General features: G+C 51.1%; 1 protein-coding gene across 4 annotated transcripts in view; it reads right to left on the bottom strand.

Annotated features, from left to right (window-relative positions):
• DAGLB (diacylglycerol lipase beta) overlaps positions 1-22,140 on the bottom strand; it is a 37,961-nt gene that overhangs the window by 4,207 nt on the left and 11,614 nt on the right. For 3 of the 4 annotated variants that reach the window (XM_055292338.2, XM_055292340.2, XM_063646155.1), the window contains 7 exons: positions 20,258-20,380; positions 17,214-17,341; positions 12,157-12,283; positions 10,923-11,006; positions 8,022-8,099; positions 3,503-3,583; positions 3,296-3,423 (listed from right to left, as the gene is read on the bottom strand). In XM_055292338.2, the coding sequence (XP_055148313.2) occupies positions 3,296-3,423; positions 3,503-3,583; positions 8,022-8,099; positions 10,923-11,006; positions 12,157-12,283; positions 17,214-17,341; positions 20,258-20,380 (749 nt within the window). The remainder of the gene's footprint in view (positions 1-3,295; positions 3,424-3,502; positions 3,584-8,021; positions 8,100-10,922; positions 11,007-12,156; positions 12,284-17,213; positions 17,342-20,257; positions 20,381-22,140) is intronic. The other variant, XM_055292341.2, reaches the window with a different exon arrangement.

Here is a 22,140-nt window from a genome sequence, read left to right as displayed (position 1 = left end):
GATGCACCGGCAGCCGGGTGCGGTGGCTCACGCCTGTAATCCCAGTACTTTGGGAGGCTGAGGCGGGTGGATCACAAGGTCAGGAGATCGAAACCATCCTGGCTAATACGGTAAAACCCCGTCTCTACTAAAAATACAAAAAACTAGCCAGGCGTGGTGGCGGGCGCCTGTAGTCCCAGCTACTCAGGAGGCTGAGGCAGGAGAATGGCGTGAACCGGGGAGGCGGAACCAGCAGTGAACTGAGATCACACCACTGCACTCCAGCCTGGGCGACAGAGCAAGACTCCATCTCAAAAAAAAAAAAAAGATGCCCCAGCAAAAATGAAGTGGCAGAGGCAACAGGTGATTCACTGCGGCGGAACCTGCACTGGCAGAGGCTGGGAGCCTCCAAATACCCATCCACAGAGCTGCCTTCAGCTCCCAACAATGAGTCACACAATAGTGGGTCCCGCACAGCTGGGAGAAGGAGGAGGGCTGTGGGGTCATCTCAGGACTTGCGGTGAAAGTGAATAGCCACGACTAGAGGCGGAAGAGCAGAGGGAAGGTGCAGCTTTTCATCAACAGGAGGAGAGGAACACAGACACACTTCTTTCCAGCCATGGACATAATGGAAACGCCAGTCAAAACCACCATATTCTACCTCTCAGGTGATAGAAAGGACTTTTTTTTATTTTTTTTTTGAGATGGAGTCTCGCTCTGTCTCCCAGGCTGGAGTGCAGTGGCACAATCTCAGCTCACTGCAACCTCCACCTCCCGGGTTCACGCCATTCTCCTGCCTCAGCCTCCCAAGTAGCTGGGACTACAGGCGCCCACCACCACGCCCAGCTAATTTTTTGTATGTTTTGTAGAGATGGGGTTTCACCATGTTAGCCAGGATGGTCTTGATTCCTGACCTTGTGATCTGCCGGCCTTGGCCTCCCAAAGTGCTGGGATTACAGGTGTGAGCCACCGCACCCGTCAATTTTTTTTTTTTTCTTTTGAGACAGAGTCTAGCTCTGTCACCCAGGCTGGAGTGCAGTGGCACGATCTCGGCTCACCGCAACCTCTTCGTCCTGGGTTCAGGCAATCCTACTGCCTCAGCCTCCCGGGTAGCTGGGACCACAGGCACGCGTCACCACGTCCAGCTAATTTTTGTAAGGAACAGGGTCTTTCTATGTTGCCCAGGCTGGTCTCGATCTCCTGGGCTCAAGTGATCCTCCTGCCTCAGCCTCCCAAAGTGCTGGGATTACAGCTGTGACCCACCATGCCCAGCCTCCTGATCTTTAAGTATCACTGTACACTACGGTTACATTTTCTCTTTGGTGTAACAAAAGCCTTTCCTACCTCTTTCCAATGAAAAGGCCTGGAAATTATGACCAGCCCTGTGGTAATGAGAACTACCAGTGCCCCGATTTCAGTTCAGAAATACCATTTCCCGCTAAAAGGAACCAATATTCCTTGGAGAAACGGTTGATTCCAGATATAGACGACGGAAAAAAAAAATACTTGCTCATTTCAAGCCCAAAACTTGAGAATATTCTGTTGTACCAGAAAGCAAGAAAATGAGGCCAGGCACAGTGCTCAACACCTTTAATCCTAGCACTCTGGGAGGCTGAGGCAGGAGGATCACTTGGGCCCAGGAGTTCAAGACCAGCCTGGGCAACATAGCAAGACCCTGTTCCTTACAAAAATTAGCTGGATGTGGTGGTGTGCGCCTGTGGTCCCAGCTACTTGGGAGGCTGAGGCCTGAAGATCACCTGAGCACAGGAGGCAGAGGCTATAGCGAGCCATGACTGTGCCACTGCACTCCAGCTGGGGAGACTGAGTGACACTCTGTGTCAACAATAAAAAAAAAAAAGACAGCAAGAAAACAGACGACTGAAGTTTTTAAGTTTAAAAAAAATTAATGTCTGCCTCTGTGGACTGCTAGGCAACAATTCATTATTCTGAACACTGCTATATCAAGGGAAAGATTTAAGCACTTATACATTCTCCTGTTTTTTTCCTGTGTGAACTATACGTCAAAGAAACCAAGTATGCAAAGAAAAGCTCTTTTTGTTCTTTACGGACTTACTTTTTAATCATCCCAAAGGGCCGGGATTACAGGCATGAGCCACCACGCTTGGCCTTTATTTCATTTTAATGAAATAAAGTGGTATAATTTTCCTTTATAATCACGGCAAAAGGTTACACAGAACAGTCAGTATGCTGAATCAGCAAAAAAAAAATGTACTTTTCAGCCAGGCGTGGTGGCTCATGTCTGTAATCCCACCACTTTGGGAGGCTGAGGTGGGCGGATCACGAGGTCAGAAGACAGGAGATCGAGACCATCCTGGCTAACATGGTGTAACCCGTCTCTACTAAAAAAAAATACAAAAAATTAGCCAGGTGTGGTGGCAGGTGCCTGTAGTCCCAGCTACTCAGGAGGCTGAGACAGGAGAATTGCTTGAACCTGGGAGACGGAGGTTGCAGTGAGCCAAGATCACGCTATTGCAGTCCAGCCTGGGCAACAGGGCAACACTCTGTCTCAAAAAAAAAAAAAAGAAAAAAAAGAGTAATTTTGAAACTCATAAAAATGTCTTTAAACATGTCCATTATGTATGTGTCCCCACCCGCGGCATATGCCCACCACCGAGAGGGAGTGCTCAGCACACTATGGGCTCTGGGCAATGTGCCCACCAGGCGCATGAATGTCACCAACCAGACCCCTCTGCCGGGGCTGTGAGAATGGGGGAGGCTGTGCATGCTTGTGGGGAGGGAGGGTATGAGAAATCCCTACAACCTTCTGCTCAGTTTTGCTGTCAACCTAAAACTGCTCTAAAAACTAAAGTTTGCTTGAAAAAAGACTCTTAGAATTAAATCATTTAGGAAATTACAGGTATGGTCAGATAGGTCTAAGAAAGGTTAGACAGACTTTCTTCTGTGAAATAGTGCTTCAAAACACAAACCTCAGCTGGGTATGATGGCTCACGCCTGTAATCCCTGCACTTTGGGAGGCCGAGGCGGGCGGATCACTTGAGGTCAGGAGTTCGAGACCAGCCTGCCCAACATGGTGAAACCCCGCCACTACTAAAAATACAAAAATTAGCTGGCATGGTGGCGGGCGCCTGTAGTCCCTGCAACTTGGGAGGCTGAGGCAGAAGAACCGCTTGAACCTGGGAGGTGGAGCTTGCAGTGAGCCGAGACCATGCCACTGAACTCCAGCCTGGGCGACAGAGCGAGACTCTGTCTCAGGAAAATAAAAGAAAAAAAACATGAGTCTTGACCACATGACTTGTAAGTAGCGAGCTGTTGGAGCAGGAAAACAAAGGCTCACCTCCACAGACCCCGGGGCGGGGAGAAGGCGTAGCACCTGACCTGTGGGTAGGCGGCTCTGAGCATGGTGGCCAGCAGGGCGGCCGCCCCGCCCCCAAGGCTGTGGCCCACGATGACCAGCCGGTACTCCTAGAGGACAGACAGTAGAATGAGGTGAAGGGTAAAAACAACAGCTCCAGAGAGGACAAGGAAAGAACAAAGATCTCACAGGAGCAATGCTGAAGGCTTGGCTCAAAATCCCGTCGTTGATGAGTCGTCGGTAAACGTATCTGGCAGCTTGAGAAATACCCTAAAAAGACAGAGAAGGTGACCGTTAATCCTCAGACAAGGCAGGCCCAGTGGAGACTCAAGGTGGGATGACGCTGTGCACTGATGTGTGAGTATCTCCTGGGATCTGAGATTGCAGGATCAGCAGCCACGTCCATTGTGCATGGCTGTGCTCCTGGCACCTTGCACAGGGCCTGACATGAAGCAGGTGCCAGGTGCGGTGGCACACGCTTCTAATCCCAGCACTTTGGGAGGCCAAGGCAGGAGGACACTTGAGCCCAGGAGTTCAAGACCAGCCTGGGCGACATAGTCTCTACTAAAATAAAAATACAAGACCAGCCTGGATCCTGACTCTACTAAAAAAAAAAAATTAACAGGGCTTGGTGGCGAGCGCCTATAGTCCAGCTACTCGGGAGGCTGAGGTGGGAGGGTCGCTTGAGCACAGAAAGTTCAGGCTGCAGTGAGTTATCATCCTACCACTGGGCAGTAGAGTGAGACAGTCTCAAAAAAAAAAACCCCAAAACAACCAAACATCTTTCCACAGATACATTTCTATGGCTTTTTCTGTGGCTACACCGTTTTGTGCTGTGTGAACATATCACAATTTACTTCAGCCAAGTTCCTATGGCTGGTCAGATTTAGACTTTTTAAATAACATTTAAACATAAAGTTCTAGAGCTGCGCCAAGTGGCTCACACCTGCAATCCGAGCTATTTGGGAGGCGGAGGCAGGAAGATCACTGGAGCGCATGAGGTTGAGACCAGCCTGGGCAACATAGCAAGACCCCATTTCTCTAAAACAACTACAAAATCCATGAAGTTCTGAATCAAAGACACTGATAAGCATCCACTGTTCCTGCAAAGATAAAACTAAACCATCAGAAGTGAGTTTTAGGGTGGTCAGGTTTGGCTTTAGCTTCAAAAAGTAAATAAAATTTTATTTATTTATTTATGAATGAATGAATGAATGAATGACAGAGTCTTGCTCTATTGCCCAGGCTGGAGTGCAGTGGTGCCACCTCGGCTCACTGCAACCTCTGCTTCCCGGGTTCAAGCGATTCTCCTGCCTCAGCCTCCTGAGTAACTGGGATTATAGGCATGTACCACCACGCCCAGCTAATTTTTGTATTTTTAGTAGAAACAGGGTTTCACCATGTTGGCCAGGCTAGTCTCAAACTCCTGACCTCGTGATCCGCCCGCCTGAGCCTCCCAAAGTGCTGAGATTACAGATGTGAGCCACTGTGCCCAGCAAAAATTTAAAATTTTCTAACATATACATCTGTCCTCTGAAACAGGCTTCTTGAAAATTAAGCAGGTGGCTCATGCCTGTAATCCCAACACTTTGGGAGGCTGAGGCAGGAGGATCACTTGAGCCCAGGAATTCAAGGTTACAGTGAACTATGATTGCACCATAGCACTCCAGCCTGGGTGGCACAGTGAGACTCTGTTTCTGAAAAATAATCATTATAAAAATAATAAATAAAAGAAAAAAAATAAAGCCATTCCCTACATGCAGTTAAGCCCTCAAAAAATTTTTAAAAAAGAAAAGCAGTGCCAGGGAAGAAATGACCCTGTCAATCAAAAATATCTTCAAAATGCTTCATCACCGTGCTCCTGTGCTGGGCTCGGAGAAAAGCGGGCCTGGCCCCTGTCCCATGCAGCTAATATTCTAACAGGATGGGGTAGAGGAAACCCCACAGAAGATGGGAGATTCTTTTTGGTCATCCCTAATGCAACTACAAGTTTTTTTTTTTTTTTTTTTTTTTTTTTTTTTTAAGATGGAGTCTTGCTCTGTCACCCAGGCTGGAGTGTAGTGGTGCAATCTTGGCTCACTGCAAGCTCCGCCTCCCGGGTTCATGCCATTCTCCTGCCTCAGCCTCCCAAATAGCTGGGACTACAGGCGCCCGCCATCACGCCCAGCTAATTTTTTTGTATTTTTAGTAGAGACGGGGTTTCACCGTGTTAGCCAGGATGGTCTCAATCTCCTGACCTCATGATCTGCCCGCCTCAGCCTCCCAAAGTGCTGGGATTACAGGCGTGAGCTACCGCACCTGGCTGCAACTACAAGTTTCTAAGAATTAAATAATTCTGCAAGTAGAATGCTGAACCCAGCCATCATATAAGAAAACTTTTAAAAAGGCACACTCTATGTGCATTCAAATGGCACTTTGTTTTTGAGACGGAGTCTTGGGTTCAAGCGATTCTCCTGCCTCAGCCTCCCGAGTAGCTGGAATTACAGGCGCCCACCACCACACCCGGCTAATTTTTGTATTTTCAGTAGAGATGGGGTTTTACCGTGTCGGCCAGGCTGGTCTCAAACTCCCGACCTCAAAGTGCTGGGATTACAGGTGTGAGCCACTGCACCCGGCCCTGACAGCACTTCTTAACAAATCCCCAGATGCCCTTTCTCTCTCCTGCGACGGTGGGATGCAGTCAACTCCAGGTCACACTCACTGGGCACCTACCCTGTGGCTGGTGCCGGGCAGGCAGAGCCCAGCAGGATGTGGACTAAGCTGCTGCTGGTGAGCCTCCCCGGCGCACATCCAACAACAAACGCCAAGGCCCTTTCAGCCACACAGGTTTGGAGTCCGATTACTGTGGACAGCGTCAGAGCCAAACTCAGCGCGACTTGGCACAAATGAAGCCAAGAGCACAGGACAGGCCCTCAGCGGCAGCCTTCCCGACCCAAGGGATGAACTGTCACTAAAATATGAACCCAGCATGCGGGGGCCTCAGCTGCCAGCCAGGCCGGGGGTCCTCAGCTTCTGGTCACATAAAGCCTTTGCCTGAGCAGATCCACCCAGGCCAAGCCCCCTGGCCCCTGACGGCTTTCTGGGGCATCTCTGTACTAAGGCTTACAGTTCCTCCTTTCCTCACACACGCCCAGTAACAGTCAAACTGGAGTCTTTTGTGAACTGGCATACAAAAAAGCAAAGGGCTGGGCGTGGTGGCTCATGCCTGCAATCCCAGCACTTTGGGAGACTGAGGCAAGAGGACTGCTTGAGCCCAGGAGATTCAAGACCAGTCTGGGCAACATAGCGAGACCCCATCTCTACAAAATAAAAAGTAGAAAATTAGCCAGGCATGGTGGCACACGCCTGTAATCCCAGCTACTTGTGAGGCTGAGGTGGGAAGATCACTTGAGCCTGGGAGATGGAGGCTGCAGTGAGCTATGATCGCACCACTGCACTCCAGCCTGGGTGACAGAACGAGACCCTGTCTCAAAAACAAAAACAGTCCAGGTGTGGTGGCTCACACCTGTAATCCTAGCAATTTGGGAGGCTGAGGTGGGTGGATCATGAGGTCAAGAGATTGAGACCATCCTGGCTAACATCTCTACTAAAAATACAAAAATCAGCTGGGTGTGGTGACGTGCGCCTGTGGTCCCAGCTACTTGGGAGGCTAAGACAGGAGAATTGCTTGAACCTGGGAGGCGGAGGCTGCAGTGAGCTGTGATGGCACCACTGCACTCCAGCCTGGATGACAGAGCAAGACTCCATCTCAAAAAAAAAAGAAACAGGCCAGTGACAAAAGGACAAATCCTTCTGTGGGGTTCCCAGAAGAGACGACTTGTAGAGACAAAGTAGAACAGAGGCTCCCAGAGGCCGTGGAAGGGAAGAAGGGGAAGTGAGTGGTGATGGGTTCGGAGCTTGTGTTGGGGGTGCTGAGACTGGACACGGGCACACGGCACTGTGAACGCGCTGGATGCCCGGAACTGCACACTAACGACCAACGAACAGTGAAACTGACCAATGTGTGTCAGAAATATCTCACCACAGTTATAGGAAACCCCCAAAACTAGAAACCCCCACCCCTCTACTCTGGGAAGGGGGTTTTCATTCCTTCGGGAGGAGCTGAGGCAGCCTCACACCCATAGCACAGTGAGCATGAAACTGTAAGCCTGGCACCGTGCCATCTGCCATCTGCACAGAGAACATGTGAATGACCCGGCAGAGCGCCCGCGGGGTGGGCCTGCCTCCTGAGGGCCTGGTGCGCTCTCTGCTGCTCTGAGCTTTGATGAAGCTTTTCTTCACCATCAGAATGTACTACTTGAATTAATTCAGAGGCTGGGTGTGGTGGCTCACGCCCTTAATCCCAACACTCTGGGAGGCTGAGGCAGGAGGATTACTTGAGCCCAGGAGGCCAAGACCAGCCTGGGCAACACAGGGAGACTGCCTCTCAGAAAACACACACAGAGAGAAGGAAAAGCCACAGAGCTGGGCTCAAATGCCCAACCTGCTACTTACTCCAGTAGCCATGCGACTCCAGGCAAGGTACTCGTGCTCTCTGAACAGGCTTCTCTCTCTTAGAACAAACGAAATCCCACAGCCTCCCAGGGCTGCTGTGAGAATCAGCACAGGAGGAACAGGCAGCGCGGGCTCTGTGCAGCCCCTGGCCTGAGGCGCCCATCTGCTGCGCGGTCAGCATTCACAGGACAGACACACGAGCCCGCGCTCGTACCTTGTGTGCCAGGCGGTCCTGCACCTCACACTCCACGTCCAGCACCTCGCTTTCCGCTGACAGGTCCGTAAGGACATCCTGTAAAAAGGGCGTTGCAGAAGCGGCCGTCAGCCTGTGATAGGCAGGGTGGGAGAATGACAGGTGGTCCCTGCTCCTGATACTTCTGTGGAGGATGGCAGGGATGGCACCGTCTCCTGGTTCAGTCCTGGGACCGAACCCTAAACTCAGGAGGGAAACCCAGCGGTGGCTCCTGGGGGCCCCAATGGCATGACCAGCTCTGGGCCAGGCGTGAAGGGTGGAGGGGACCATGGAGTGTGCCTAAGACATGCCCTGCGCCTTCCCCATCACACACACATATTCTAAGGACCCCGCGGCACAGAGCCTGTACCAGGGTTTTGAATAAAGCCTGGTTCCTGTCCTCAGGAGCCCCGTTACAGGTGAAACTGTGGAGAGGAGGAGGCCCAGACTAGCGCCGCAGCAAGGGCCAGGCGGTGCCAAGTCAGAGGACAGGGCACAACCCAGGCGCAGGGGTGGCTCCCTGGAGGAGGTGACGCCAGAGCCAGAGCTGAAGGAAGAGGCTGTTGTGAAAGCAGAGAGGCCAGGCGGCGTCCTCCCCACAGGGGCAGCAGGACCCACTGGCTGGGGCCCTGGGCGTGGCCCCACACCAGCCATATTTGAAAAGGTCCACAGGCGAGTGCTGTGCTGCTGGGCTGGAGGCCCCGGCACTGGCATCCAGGCTGCAGAGTGGGCGTGGGGGAGGCTGCTGGGTAAAACACCCAGAGCTATGATAAGAGACACAAACTTGATGTTAAAGACAGTGGGCCCAGCCATAGAAAAGCGCAGAATCACGTCCTCTGCAGCAACGGATGCAGCTGCGGGCCATCATCCTCAGCGAATTAACGCAGACCCAGAAAAGAAAACACCGCATGGTCTGATGTGACAGTGGAAGCTCAACATTGGGTATTCATGGACACAAAGAGGGGACAATAGACACTGGGGCTACTAGAGGAGGGCGGGGGAAGGGCTGAAAACCTAACCACTGGGTACTATGCTCAGTACCGGGGAGACGGGATCAACAGTACCCCAAACCTCAGCATCACGCAGTATACCCAGCTACAAATCTGCACATGTACCCTCTGAATCTAAAATAAAAGTTGGAATTAAAGAAAATTTAAAGATAAATCAATAAAGGCAATGGGAAGCCACTGGAGGTTTCTGAGCAGGAGGGTAAGATCTGACCCGTGTTCTAGAGTGAGTCCTTGGCGGACAGGACAATGGGCAGACGCTGAGGTGAGTGGATGGCTACAGCCCAGGAGTGTGAGACCAGCCTGGGCAACATAGTGAGATCCTGTCTCTACAAAAATAGAAAAAATTAGCTGGGTGTAGTAGCACATGCCTGTAGTCCCAACTACTTGAGAGGCTGAGGCAGGAGGATCACTTGAGCCCAGGAGGTGGAGGCTGCAGTGAGGTGACTGTACCATCATACTCCACCCTGGGCAACAGAGCGAGACCCTGTCTCAGAAACAAACAATCAAACAGACTGGGGATATGAGACTAGACAAGGATGGAGATGGGAAGCTAGACGACTGGGGCCAGAAGCGGGGCCATGGCGCTGGAAATGGAGAGAGGGCCACACAGGCTGGGGCAGGAACTTCACACACAGCAGACAGGGTGCACAGAAACCACAGACGCCGCCACTGCTTCTTTTGAGACGGAGTCTCACTCTGTCGCCAGGCTGGAGTGCAATGGTGCAATCTCAGCTCACTGCAACCTCCACCTCCCGGGTTCAAGCAATTCTCCTGCCTCAGCCTCCTGTGTATCTGGGACTACAGGTGCCCGCCACCATGGCTGGCTTTTTTTTTTTTTTTTTTTTTGAGACGGAGTCTCACTGTCTCCAGGCTGGAGTGCAGTGGTGCAATCTCAGCTCACTGCAACCTCTGCCTCCCGGGTTCAAGTGATTCTCCTGCCTCAGCCTCCTGAGTAGCTGGGACTACAGGCGCCCGCCACCATGCCTGGCTAATTTTTTGTATTTTTAGTAGAGACGAGGTTTCACCATGTTGGCCAGGATGGTCTTGATCTCTTGACCTCGTGATCCACCCGCCTCGGCCTCCCAAACTGCTGGAATTACAGGTGCCACTGCTTCTTAAATGGGCAACGGGGGGACGATGGCAGAGCTGACGGGAACAGGGTGCACCCCAGAGCCAGTCAGGAGCAGAAGAGGGCTGAGTGCACAGGCTCTGGAGTCTCAACTCATTTTCTGCGTCAGCAGATAAGAACGGGAAGTGAGACTGAGGAGTGGCCAGGAGGAAACCGGAATGGAGAGAAGCAAGCTTCGACAAGGAAAGCGTTGCCTGGCATCTCCAAGGGGCCCAGGAGTATGGACTGAGGAAGATAGAAGAGGGGCCACGGGCTGGGGATGGATATAGGCAGTCCTGGCCGCACCTGGAGAAGGGCAGGCCACGAGGGTCTGTGAGGATCCAAACCCAGAGCCTGCAGCGGGGCTGGTGGCCAGAGGCGTGACTCTCAGCAGCAAGACTGACTCACTGCCGCCATCTGGCTCTGGTACAGGAATTCCCCGGGAGGACTCCCGGGTGTGGGGCCTGGCTGGGCACAGGGAAGTTAGGCAGGAGGGGGTCAAGCAGGTGCCCTCTGGGAGCTCCTGTGGCGGGGGGGCCAACCTGCCGGCTGCTCTGCTGCTGACAGTTCTCAGTGAAGACGAAACAGCTTCATCCCTTCTTGCAAAGGGAGTATTTCCCAACCCCAGGCTCACATCCTCATTTTCTGTCCTCACCATTTTCCCCTGTGTCTCGTGGTTACTGACAGTTTTCCCCAGCCGAGCATCTGTGGGATCCCGCTCCTGCACCCCACTCCCAGGGCTGGAAAGTCAGGTTCCAACGTTACCTGCAGAGACATGGTCCCCCTCACAGCAACCACAACAGACTCTTTCCTGTGATCCAGAGCCACTAAAAACGGCAGCTCGTAAACCTGCAGGAGCAAGAAACAAGCATGGGGCCTAAACAGTGAACATATGCACCAGCATGCAAAGTCAGAGCCCTGCAGTGTCTGCGATGACAGCCCAATTCCTGCAGCACGGAGAGGAGGGGACACCGCCTCTCCACTCATGCTCACTACACATTGGGACTCACTCTGGCAAGGACTGGCCTTCATAAACCACGCTGCTCTACATGAAAAAGGATCTTTGTTTTCTTAGCCTCTCTCTGACCTCCCCAGAGATTCGGATTTAACTGACCCAGGGTGGGGCCTGGACTTCAGCAGTTTTAAAAGCTCCTCAAGAGGTTCTATTGGGCAGCAAGGTGTGAGAGCCACCGATCTGCGCCAGCAGGCCTCCCGCTGCGGTGCGTACGAGAATCACCTGGAGAGACACCAAGCGACACTGAGCACACAGCACTGCAGCCACACACAGCTGGCTTTTTTTTTTTGAGACAGAGTCTTGCTCTGTCGCCTAGGCTGGAGTGCAATGGCGCGATCTCGACTCACTGTAACCTCCGCCTCCCGGATTCAAGTGATTCTCATGCCTCAGCCTCCCGACCAGCGGAGACTACAAGCCCACGCCACCACACCCAGCTAAGTTTTGTATTTTTGGTAGAGATGGGGTTTCACCATATTGGCCAGGCTGGTCTCGAACTCCTGACCTTGTGATCCACCCACCTCAGCCTCTCAAAGTGCTGGGATTACAGGTGTGAGCTGCTGTGCCTGGTCCACAGCTGGCTTTTGCAGCTTCTCCCCAGGTGACGGTGACCCCCCCCAGAGTGCCAGACCCGCTACACTACACTACTGATGGAGCTCACGACCCAGGACGATACAAACCCCAGAAGGCCATGTAGGATTAATACTGAGAGACTTCACTGCTGCTCAACAGAAGGGCGAGGTAAGAAACGCAGTGCACTATCTCTGATGAAGACGTCTCTATCTTATGTGAAACCTGGGTTCTGAACCTGCACCAGGGCATCTGTGTGGCTTCCCCAGGATCTGCGGCCCCTCTGAAATGGTACACAGGACTTAAGAGTGTGTTTGTGTGTCTATGAATTACGGGAAGAATAATTCATAACTTCCATCAGAATCTCTTAAGGGCTCCAGGACCCAAAAGAAGAGCCGCCGCCTGCAGTGTCCACACCTTGTCATGGAAGCTGACGTGGATGAAGTCCCTGTACTGCAGCCCTGTGGTGTGCAGGATGGAGCCGAAGTGACAGTTGAGCTGATCGCCTCCGACCAAGTCATAGTCTGCGGTTCTGCTTCTGCAGCTAAAAAAAGGAGGACAAAGACGTTACTGTGCCGAACAGAGCCACTTAGCAAGGCATGTCAACCCTCACCGCCACATTCTCCCAGAGATGCGAGGACCAGAGCGGACAATTCTCAGGACTTAGGCTGGCTGACATGGAATGGCTTTTTAAAACTTATTTTATTGATTTATTGATTGATTGAGATGGAGCCTCACTCTGTCACCTAAGCTGGAGTACAGTGGTACAATCTCGGGTCACCGCAACCTCCGCCTCCCAGGTTCAAGCGATTCCCCTGCCTCAGCCTCCTGAGTAGCTGGGATTACATGTGTGCGTCCCCATGCCCGGCTAGTTTTTGTATTTTCAGTAGAGACAGAGTTTCGCCGTGTTGGCCAGGATGGTTTTAAACTCCTGACCTCAGGTGAACTGCCCGTCTTGGCCTCCCAAAGTGCTGGGATTATAAGCGTGAGCCACTGCGCTGGGCCTGGAATGGCCTATTAAAGATAATACTTCTCTGTGTACACTTCTTGGAAAGAGTTCTGACTTCTGGCATCATGTTAATGATTTCTATATTCAAAAAATTAATCAACAAGGATGGGCAAGTCCCTAAAACTGAATGCCAACAGAAGTAGGTAAACCGAACCTGTCCAAATGAACAACACAGCCAACTCTGTAGAAAATAAATAAGAAAAGAAATCATATAAGTAACTTTTGAGTACTGTGCTCTACATTTAAAAAACAAAAAGAGTGGGCCGGGCACGGTGGCTCACGCTTGTAATCCCAGCACTTTGGGAGGCCGAGGCGGGCGGATCACGAGGTCAGGAGATCGAGACCACGGTGAAACCCCGTCTCTACTAAAAATACAAAAAATTAGCCGGGCGTGGTGGCGGGTGCCTGTAGTCCCAGCTACTCGGAGAGGCTGAGGCAGGAGAATGGCGTGAACCCGGGAGGCGGAGCTTGCAGTGAGCCGAGATTGCACCACTGCACTCCAGCCTGGGCGACAGAGCGAGACTCCATCTCAAAAAAAAAAAAAAAAAAAAAAAGAGGACGGGAGTGGCGGCTCACGTCTGTAATCCGGCACTTTGGGAGATCGAGGCAGGTGGATCACCTGAAGTCAGGAGTTCGAGACCAGTCTGGCCAACATGCTGAAACCCCGCCTCTACTAAAAATATAAAACTCAGCCAGGTGTGGTGGCAGGCGCCTGTAATCCCAGCTACTCGGGACGCTGAGGCAGGAGACTTGCTTGCAACCAGGAAGCAGAGGTTGCAGTGAGCTGAGATCGCGCCACTGCACTCCAGCCTAGGCGACAGAGTGATACAAAATACAATTAAAAAATACAATTAAATTAAATTAAAATAAATAAAAATAAAAACTAAAAAAACTACAAACAAATCACAAACTCTACTTAGCAGATGCCCTTTTTGTAGTGGAACCGGGTATAGCAATTCTGAAACTATTTTCTTAGTAATGGGGGACTGAGCGTGGGTAACCCACGCTGATGTTGCTGGGAGCCAGGCTTCTCTTTGCAGACATGATATGGAGAAGCAAAGAGAAACTCTGTGGCTGTGGATTAGAATTAAAAGATATCAGGGCCAGGGGACTGATGCTCATGATGCCAGAACTTTGGGAGGCTGAGGTGGGAGGATCGCTCAAGTGTTGGAGACCAGCCTGGGCAACAAAGCAAAACTGTCTCTAAAAAGAAATTTATTAATTTAAAACATTTAAAAAAATTATCCAGGTCTGGCACTGCATGCCTGTAGTCCCAGCTACTTGGGAGGCTGAGGTGAGAGAACCCCGTCTCTTAAAAGACAAACAAACAGCCGGGCGCAGTGGCTCACGCTTGTAATCCCAGCACTTTGGGAGGCCGAGGCGGGTGGATCACGAGGTCAGGGGATCGAGACCACGGTGAAACCCCGTCTCTACTAAAAAATAGAAAAAATTAGCCGGGCGTGATGGCGGGCGCCTGTAGTCCCAGCTACTCGGAGAAGCTGAGGCAGGAGAATGGCGTGAACCCGGGAGGCGGAGCTTGCAGTGAGCCGAGATTGTGCCACTGCACTCCAGCCTGGGCGACAGAGCGAGACTCCATCTCAAAAAAAAAAAAAAAAGACAAACAAACAAACAAAATTAGTATAATCTCATGATCTTTAAAATAAATACATAGGCCAGGCATGGTGGCTTATACCTGTAATCCCAGGACTTTGGGAGACCGAGGCAGGTGGATCACTTGAGCCCAGGAGGTTAAGGGTGTGGTGTTACAGTAAGCTGTGATGATACCACTATACTCTAGCCTGGGCAACAGTCCCAAAAAAAGGAAAAGCAAATTCAAGAGGTTAGGAAGTGCTCAAAACATGATGGGGTCATATGAAAAGAACATAGGAGCCAGTCTGCAGGACAAAATCTGGGACATTTTGAGCATCAAATAAACACTGTACTTACTACAAAATGAACAGTAACAATTACAACCCACTGAATAATTTAAGAATCTATAAATCCATATTGACAAAAAGATGTAGGGATAAAAAGCTCTTTTTTACAGGAGAATGACAATTAACGTAGAAGAAATGATGAATTTAGAAAAATCACAATTTTGACCAGGTGTGGTGGCTCATGCCTGTAATCCAACTACTTTGGGAGGCCAAGGCTGGTGGATCACCTGAAGTCAGGAGTTGGACCAGCCTGGCCAACACAGCAAAAACCCATCTCTATTAAAGTTACAAAAAATTAGCCGAGTATGGTGGTGCGGGCCTGTAATCCCAGCTACTTGGGAGGCTGAGGCAGGAGAATCACTTGAACCTGGGAGATGGAGGTTGCAGTGAGCCAGGATCGTGAGACTCCGTCTCAAAAAAAGAAAGAAAGAAAAATCACAATTTTGTCACCATCCAGGTAATAAGTGATTCAGATAAGAGTCAATAGATGCTGTACTGCCAGATGAGAATGCAGAGAGGGATAGGACATTTATTTGTTTTTTATTTTGTTTCGGTTTCTTTTTTTTTTTTCTTTTTGAGACAGAGTCTTGCTCTGTTGCTTAGGCTGGAGTGCAATGGTGTGATCTCCACTCACTGCAACCTCCAACTCCCTGGTTCAAGCGATTCTCCTGCCTCAGCCTCCCAAGTAGCTGTGATTACAGGTGTACGCCACCAAGCCCAGCTAATTTCTGTATTTTTAGTAGAGACGGGGTGTCACCCTGTTGGTCAGGATGATCTTGAACTCCTGACCTCAGGTGATCCACCCGCTTTGGCCTTCCAAAGTGCTGGGATTATAGGCATGAGCCACTGCGCTTGGTGGGACACAGACATATATATTTATTTATTTTTTAAGACAGGGTCTTGCTCTGTCACCCAGGCTGGAGTGCAGTGGCGCAACCCTGGCTCACTGCAACCTCAGCCTCCTGGGCCCAAGTGTTTCTCCTACCTCAGCCTCCCAAGCACCTGGGACTACAGGTACACACTGTTACACCCAGCTAATTTTTATATTTTTAGTGAGATGGAGTTTTGCCAGGTTGCCCAGGCTGGTCTCAAACTCCTGAGCTCAAGTGATCTGCCGGCCTCGGCCTCCCAAAGTGCTGGGATTACAGGTCTGAGACACCAGGCTCGGCCTGGGACAAGACAGTTAAATGGTCTCAAGGCTGGCAGTCACCACCTCAGTCAAGCAATCAATGTTAGTATCACCAGAAATGGGACAAACTGGCATCGTGTATCCCTGATATGATACACTAGGAAGGATGGCTGCCATGGACCATTCCCGCCAAAAATGCAAAACACAAATCTAATCATGGGGAAACCATCACACAAATGCGAAGTGAGGGCCCTTCTACAAAATATCTGCACTGCCCTCTTCAAAATGTCAATATCATAAAGGAAAGAATGGCTGAGAAGCTTACAACTTGAAGGAGACCAAAGAGACACGGCAACTAGATGCAACGCATCATCCTGGATTGGAGAAAAAAATTGCTAAAAAGGGTATTACTGGGGCTGGGCACAGTGGCTCACACCTTGTAATCCCAGAACTCTGGGAGGCTGAGGCAGGCAGATCACTTGAGGTCAGGAGTTCCAGACCAGCCTGGTCAACATGGGGAAACCCCATCTCTACTAAACATACAAAAATTACCTGAGACCAGGCCTGGTGGCTGACGCCTGTAATCCCAGCACTTTGGGAGGGTGAGGCAGGCGAACCACGAGGTCAGGAGTTCCAGACCAGCCTGGCCAACACGGTGAAACCCCGTCTCTACTAAAAATAGAAAATTAGTTGGGTGTGGCCGGGCGTGGTGGCTCATGTTTGTAATCCCAGCACTTTGGGAGGCCGAGGCGGGCGGATCATGAGGTCAGGAGATTGAGACCATCCTGGCTAACACAGTGAAACCCCATCTCTACTAAAAATACAAAAAATTAGCCAGGCGTGGTGGCGGGCGCCTGTAGTCCCAGTTACTCAGGAGGCTGAGGCAGGAGAATGGCATGAACCAGGGAGGCGGAGCTTGCAGTGAGCCAAGATTGTGACACTGCACTCCAGCCTGGGCGACAGAGCGAAACTCCATCTCAAAAAATGAAAATTAGCTGGGCATGGTGGCGGGCACCTGTAATCCCAACTACTCAGGAGGCTGAGCCAGTAGCACCACTTGAGCATGGGAGACGGAGGTTGCGGCGAGCTGAGATCACGCCATTGCACTCCAGCCTGGGCAGCAAGGGTAAAACTCTGTCTCAAAAAGAGAAAAATAAAATGGTTCAGGGAAAAAAAAATACATGTACATTTTATATATATATATATATATATACAGAGAGAGAGAGAGAGAGAGATACAGCACATGTGACCAGATGAGTCACAGCTGGTGACTCTAGGTAAAGGATTCATGGGAGTTCTTTGCACTGTTCTTTCAAATTTTTGAAATATCTCAAAATAGAAAGCTTTTTTTTTTTTTAAGGGAAATATGGCTATGGAGGCTCAGACTGTGCCAACCCACCAGTCACCACCAATCCTGCACAGCCCCGTGAGGGGGTTTCTGTAGATGTAGAGAGGCCACCCATAGGCCGCTGCTGCAAACTGCATGTAATGATGGCAGTTTTCTAATTCTGCATCCAGATCAGCTTCCTACAAGAGAAGGACAAAAACTACTGTTTATTAAGGGAACTCCTGACACAGAGGATCGACACACTGAGATCTGAAACCTGAACTCATTCCTGACTCTTCCTGCTCCTTCGCTGAATAGAACTCTCAGACGCCCACAGGCAAAACTGCTCCTTCAATATGGACTGACATGGACTCCTCATCTTTTTTTTTTTTTTTTTTTTAGACACAGTCTCACTCTGTCACCAGGCCGGAGTGCAGTGGCACAATCTCAGCTCACTGCAACCTCCGCCTCCCAGGTTCAAGCAATTCCCCTGCCTCAGCCTCCCCAGTCATTGGGACTACAGGCACCTGCCACCACGCCCGGCTAATTTTTGTATTTTAGTAGAGACGGGGTTTCACCATGTTGGCCAGGCTGGTCTCGAACTCCTGACCTCAGGTGATCCACCTGCCTTGGCCTCCCAAAGTGCTGGGAAGCCAGGAGTGAGCCACCACATCCGGCCTGACTCCTCATTTTATAGGAATGCAGCAAGCACGGGGGAAGTTAACAGTAAAAAAACACTCCAATGACTTCTCTGGTGTCTTTGCTGAAATGAGCCAGCGCTTCCTATCTAGATGCCTGAAACTAGTACATTTCCATGCCGCTGCCACACACGAGCTGCCAAGAACTGAGTGGCTTAACCAGGAGCAGCGAAAATACATACCGTCTATGTGCAATTTTCTTTCTCAAAAATGTAACAACCTGTAGCAGGAAAACTATCACCAAGCAAAGCTGAACCGTTTCTGCCCCCAGCCCCAGAGAAGAAAGCAAACATGCCCAGCGAGAATCGCAGTCCCCATCCCAGGAGGAATTGTTCTAATGCATAGAATTGAACAGCAAATTTCCTAAAACACAAGCCTTCAAAGATATGATGGGTGTGGCCGGGTGCAGTGGCTCACGCCTGTAATCCCAGCACTTTGGGGGGCCAAGGCTGGCAAATCACTTGAGGCTAAGAGTTCAAGAACAGCCTGGCCAACACGGTGAAACTCGTCTCTACTAAAAATACAAAAATTAGCTGGGCGTGGTGGTGCACGCCTTGTAGTCCCAGCTACTGTGGAGGCTGAGGCAGGAGAATTGCTTGAAGTCAGGAGGTAGAGGTTGCAGTGAGCCAGGATCGTGCCATTGCACTCCAGCCTGGGCGACAGAGTGAGACTCTGTCTCAAAAAATAAAATAAAAAATAAAGATATGATGGATGATACAGTGGCCAGGAATGCGTTCCCACTACCTGAACTCCAGGTGATATGAAGATGCCTCACCTGACAGGTGATGCAATGGAACCAATGGAAGCTGCCAATCAGATTCCAACCCAGCTGCTAATGAAACTGCTGTAGGGTCCTAGGCTTAGTACCTGGGTAACAAAATAATCTTTACAACAAACCATCGTGACATGAGTTTACCTGTGTAACAACCTGGCTCATATACCCCTGAACCTAAAATAAAAGTTAAAAAACTGAAAAATATGCCCCGTGTGGTGGCTCACACCTGTAATCCCAGCACTGTGGGAAGCCGAGGCAGGCAGATTACCTGAGGTCATGAGTTTGAGACCGGCCTGGCCAACATGGCAAAACCCCATCTCTACTAAAAAATACAAAAAATTAGCTGAGTGTGGTGGCATGCGCCTGTAATCCTAGCTACTCCGGAGGCTGAGGCAGGAGAATCACATGAACCAGGGAGGTGGAGATTGAGGTGAGCCAATTGTGTCAATGCACTCCAGCCTGAGCAACAAGAGCAAAACTCCGTCTCAAAAAAGAAAAAGAAGAAAAGGGGAGGGGAGGCTGGGCGCGGTGGCTCACGCTTGTAATCCCAGCACTTTGGGAGGCCGAGGCGGGCGGATCACGAGGTCAGGAGATCGAGACCACAGTGAAACCCCATCTCTATTAAAAATATAAAAAATTAGCCGGGCGTGGTGGCGGGCGCCTGTAGTCCCAGCTACTCGGAGAGGCTGAGGCAGGAGAATGGCGTGAACCCGGAAGGCGGAGCTCGCAGTGAGCTGAGATTGTGCCACTGCACTCCAGCCTGGGCGACAGAGCGAGACTCCGTCTCAAAAGAAAAAAAAAAAAAAAAAAAAAAAAGGTGGGGGAGGGGAGGGGAGGGAAGAGGAGGAGAGGGGAGGTGAGGGCAGGGGTAGAGAGGTGAGGGCAGGGGAGGGGAGGGCAGGACAGGGGGTGTGGAGGGCAGGGGAGGGGAGAGGAAGGAGGAAGGGGTTAGGAGGGGAGGGGAAGAGGAAAGGGGTGGGGAGGGGAGGGGGGAGGGGGAATTGGTGAGGAGGGGAGGGGGAAGGGGTGGGAGGAGAAGGGGAGGGGAAGGGGGAAGGGGTAGGGAGGGGAGGGGGGAAGGGGTGGGGAGGGGAGGGGGGAAGGGGTGGGGAGGGGAGGGGGTGGGAGGAGAAGGGGAGGGGAAGGGGGAAGGGGTGGGAGAAGAGGGAAGTGGTGGGGAGGGGAGGGGAAGGGGTGGGGAAGGGGGAAGAGGGAAGGGGTGTGGAGGGGAGGGGAAGGGGTAAGGAGTGGGGAGGGGAGGGGAAGGGGTGGGGAGGGGAAGCAGGAAGGGGTGGGGAGGGGAAGCGGGAAGGGGTGGGGAGGGGAAGCGGGAAGGGGTGGGGAGGGGAGGGGGAAAGGGTGGGGAGGGGAGGGGGAAGGGGTGGGAGGGGGAGGGGAAGGAAGGAGAAGGGGAGGGGAAGGGGTGGGAGGAGAAGGGGAAAGAGGTGGGAGGAGAAGGGGAGGGGAAGGGGGAAGTGGTGGGGAGGGGAGGAGGGAAGGGGTGGGGAGCGGAGGGGAAGGGGTGGGGAGGAAAAAGGGGAAGGAAGGGAGGAGGAAATTGCTATAGGTTAGCTGTATGATTCTGAAGACCCACCAAAAGGTGTTAAGTGTCAGAACTGGACACTCCATGAAGCCAGCCTCACCTGGGAGCTCCCTGGGGCATGGCTGACCACCTGGGCAGGCTCTTGGTTGTTCCTGATATTGTCCTGTTGCTGATGAAGCAGGGCGAGGCCCGCCGCAATGTCACTGGGCACCAGATCTGTGTCCTGGGTGGGAAACCACAATGGCCTGTCATAAAACCCAGCAGGCACCGCCCCCGGGTTCCCTAAAATCCGGTCTTCTAGAGTTCATAGGCATTCACGCACACACAGAGACATTTCTAGACACAGAGGTCTGTTAAAAAGCCTGTTCCTGGCAGGAGTACTTCTCTATGTGACCTGAATATGTTTTCAAATCCTGCCCTCAGGCAACTCCACTGGAGAATATGAAAACGCTATTCATCTGTCTTAAAATTTCACTTCAAGTGACTCAACTATTTTTAATCTACTTCAAATATTTTGTAAAGTAGAGAAATCAATGGATAAATTGTCCGTTTTTGTAGCAATGCACCATTTTAGCCCACAGTTATACTCTCATTTCTCAAGATGCTGGGAAAGTTTTGTTGAAACACAGTGGATGGTAGAGATTTGGTATGGCAAGCCTCAAAAAGGACCCCAAGCTAGGAAAGCAACAGACAGTGAGTCTTCTTGGGCCTGACGTGTCCTTTTTCTCCAGGAAATGGAGGAGTTAGGAATTCTCAATCACCTCCGGGTACTTGTAGCCCGTAAGAATGGACAATATACTGCCGGGTGCGGTGGCTCACGCCTGTAATCCCAGAACTTTGGGAGGCCGAGGTGGGCGGATCACCTGAGGTCAGAAGTTCGAGACCAGCCTGGCCAACATGGTGAAATCCCGTCTCTACTATAAATACAAAAATTAGCTGGGTGTGGTGGCAGGTGCCTGTCATCCCAGCTATTGTAGTACTCTAGCTACTCAGTAGGCTGAGGCAGGAGAATCTCTTGAACACGGGAGGCGGAGCTTGCAGCCAAGATTGCGCCACTGCACTCCAGCCTAGGAGACAAAACGAGACCTTGTCTCAAAAAAAAAAAAGGAAGGGACAATATACTGGCCACTCGGCCACCGAGCCATCAGTTCTGCCTGTGATGCAGATTACAACATCCTCTAGAAATAACCAGCTTCTCTTCTTCCCTCTTCCAAATATGTTAAGATTAGGTTGAGGCACTCCTTTAAGTTATTTAGGGGACACGCTTCCCTCTTCCCTCTACGGAGACTGCTGCTACGGCTTGGTGTCAGGCTCCAGGACCAGCCCTGAATGGTGACAAGTCGGATAGTGCAGAGGTGGGAAGAGAGGCTGGCAGGTGGGCAGGATAAGCAGAGAACTCTTCCTCCCTTACCTCGTCTCAGTATGGAATATAACAGCATTTAGCAGAGAATGTCATATAAAAAGATGACACGCTGCATGTGAAAAAAAACAAGCATTTTCAAATTGTGGGAAGAAACTGCTCTAGAATGACTCTCCCTTCTGTGCTGCAATCATCTACTCAAACTGTCTTCCAAAAGTAGCATCATCGATCATTTCCATCATGACACAAAGTGCTAAGAAGTCACTCACTATCTGATTCCAACCTCGATTCATGCCACTGCCTGTGCTTGGTATCTGCTCAATAGCAGCTGCAAATTATTCTCAAAGTGTACAGTGTCCGTTATGTGGTTCCTTACAGGCTAATCCAGCATTTCCATAGGGTAGTGAGTGGGTGTCAATATGAACACATGTCCTACTGCGACACAGGGTCTGAGAAGGTGTGGCTCTTGCAGTTAACTGCTCCCTGGAGGGCTCATCACAGAGGGTCTCCCGCCACCCCCCACACACCCAAAGATGCCAGGTTCTCAAACGCTGTTTTATGGGAACAGAGGGACCGGCTCCATCAGAAGCATTTACTGAAACAGAAGAAAGAGACCAAACCAG

Source organism: Symphalangus syndactylus, chromosome 9 (genome assembly GCF_028878055.3).
Source record: "Symphalangus syndactylus isolate Jambi chromosome 9, NHGRI_mSymSyn1-v2.1_pri, whole genome shotgun sequence".
Taxonomy (NCBI): domain Eukaryota; kingdom Metazoa; phylum Chordata; class Mammalia; order Primates; family Hylobatidae; genus Symphalangus; species Symphalangus syndactylus.
Note: the sequence above shows the minus strand (reverse complement) of the source record. Positions and strands in the feature narration are given on the sequence as shown.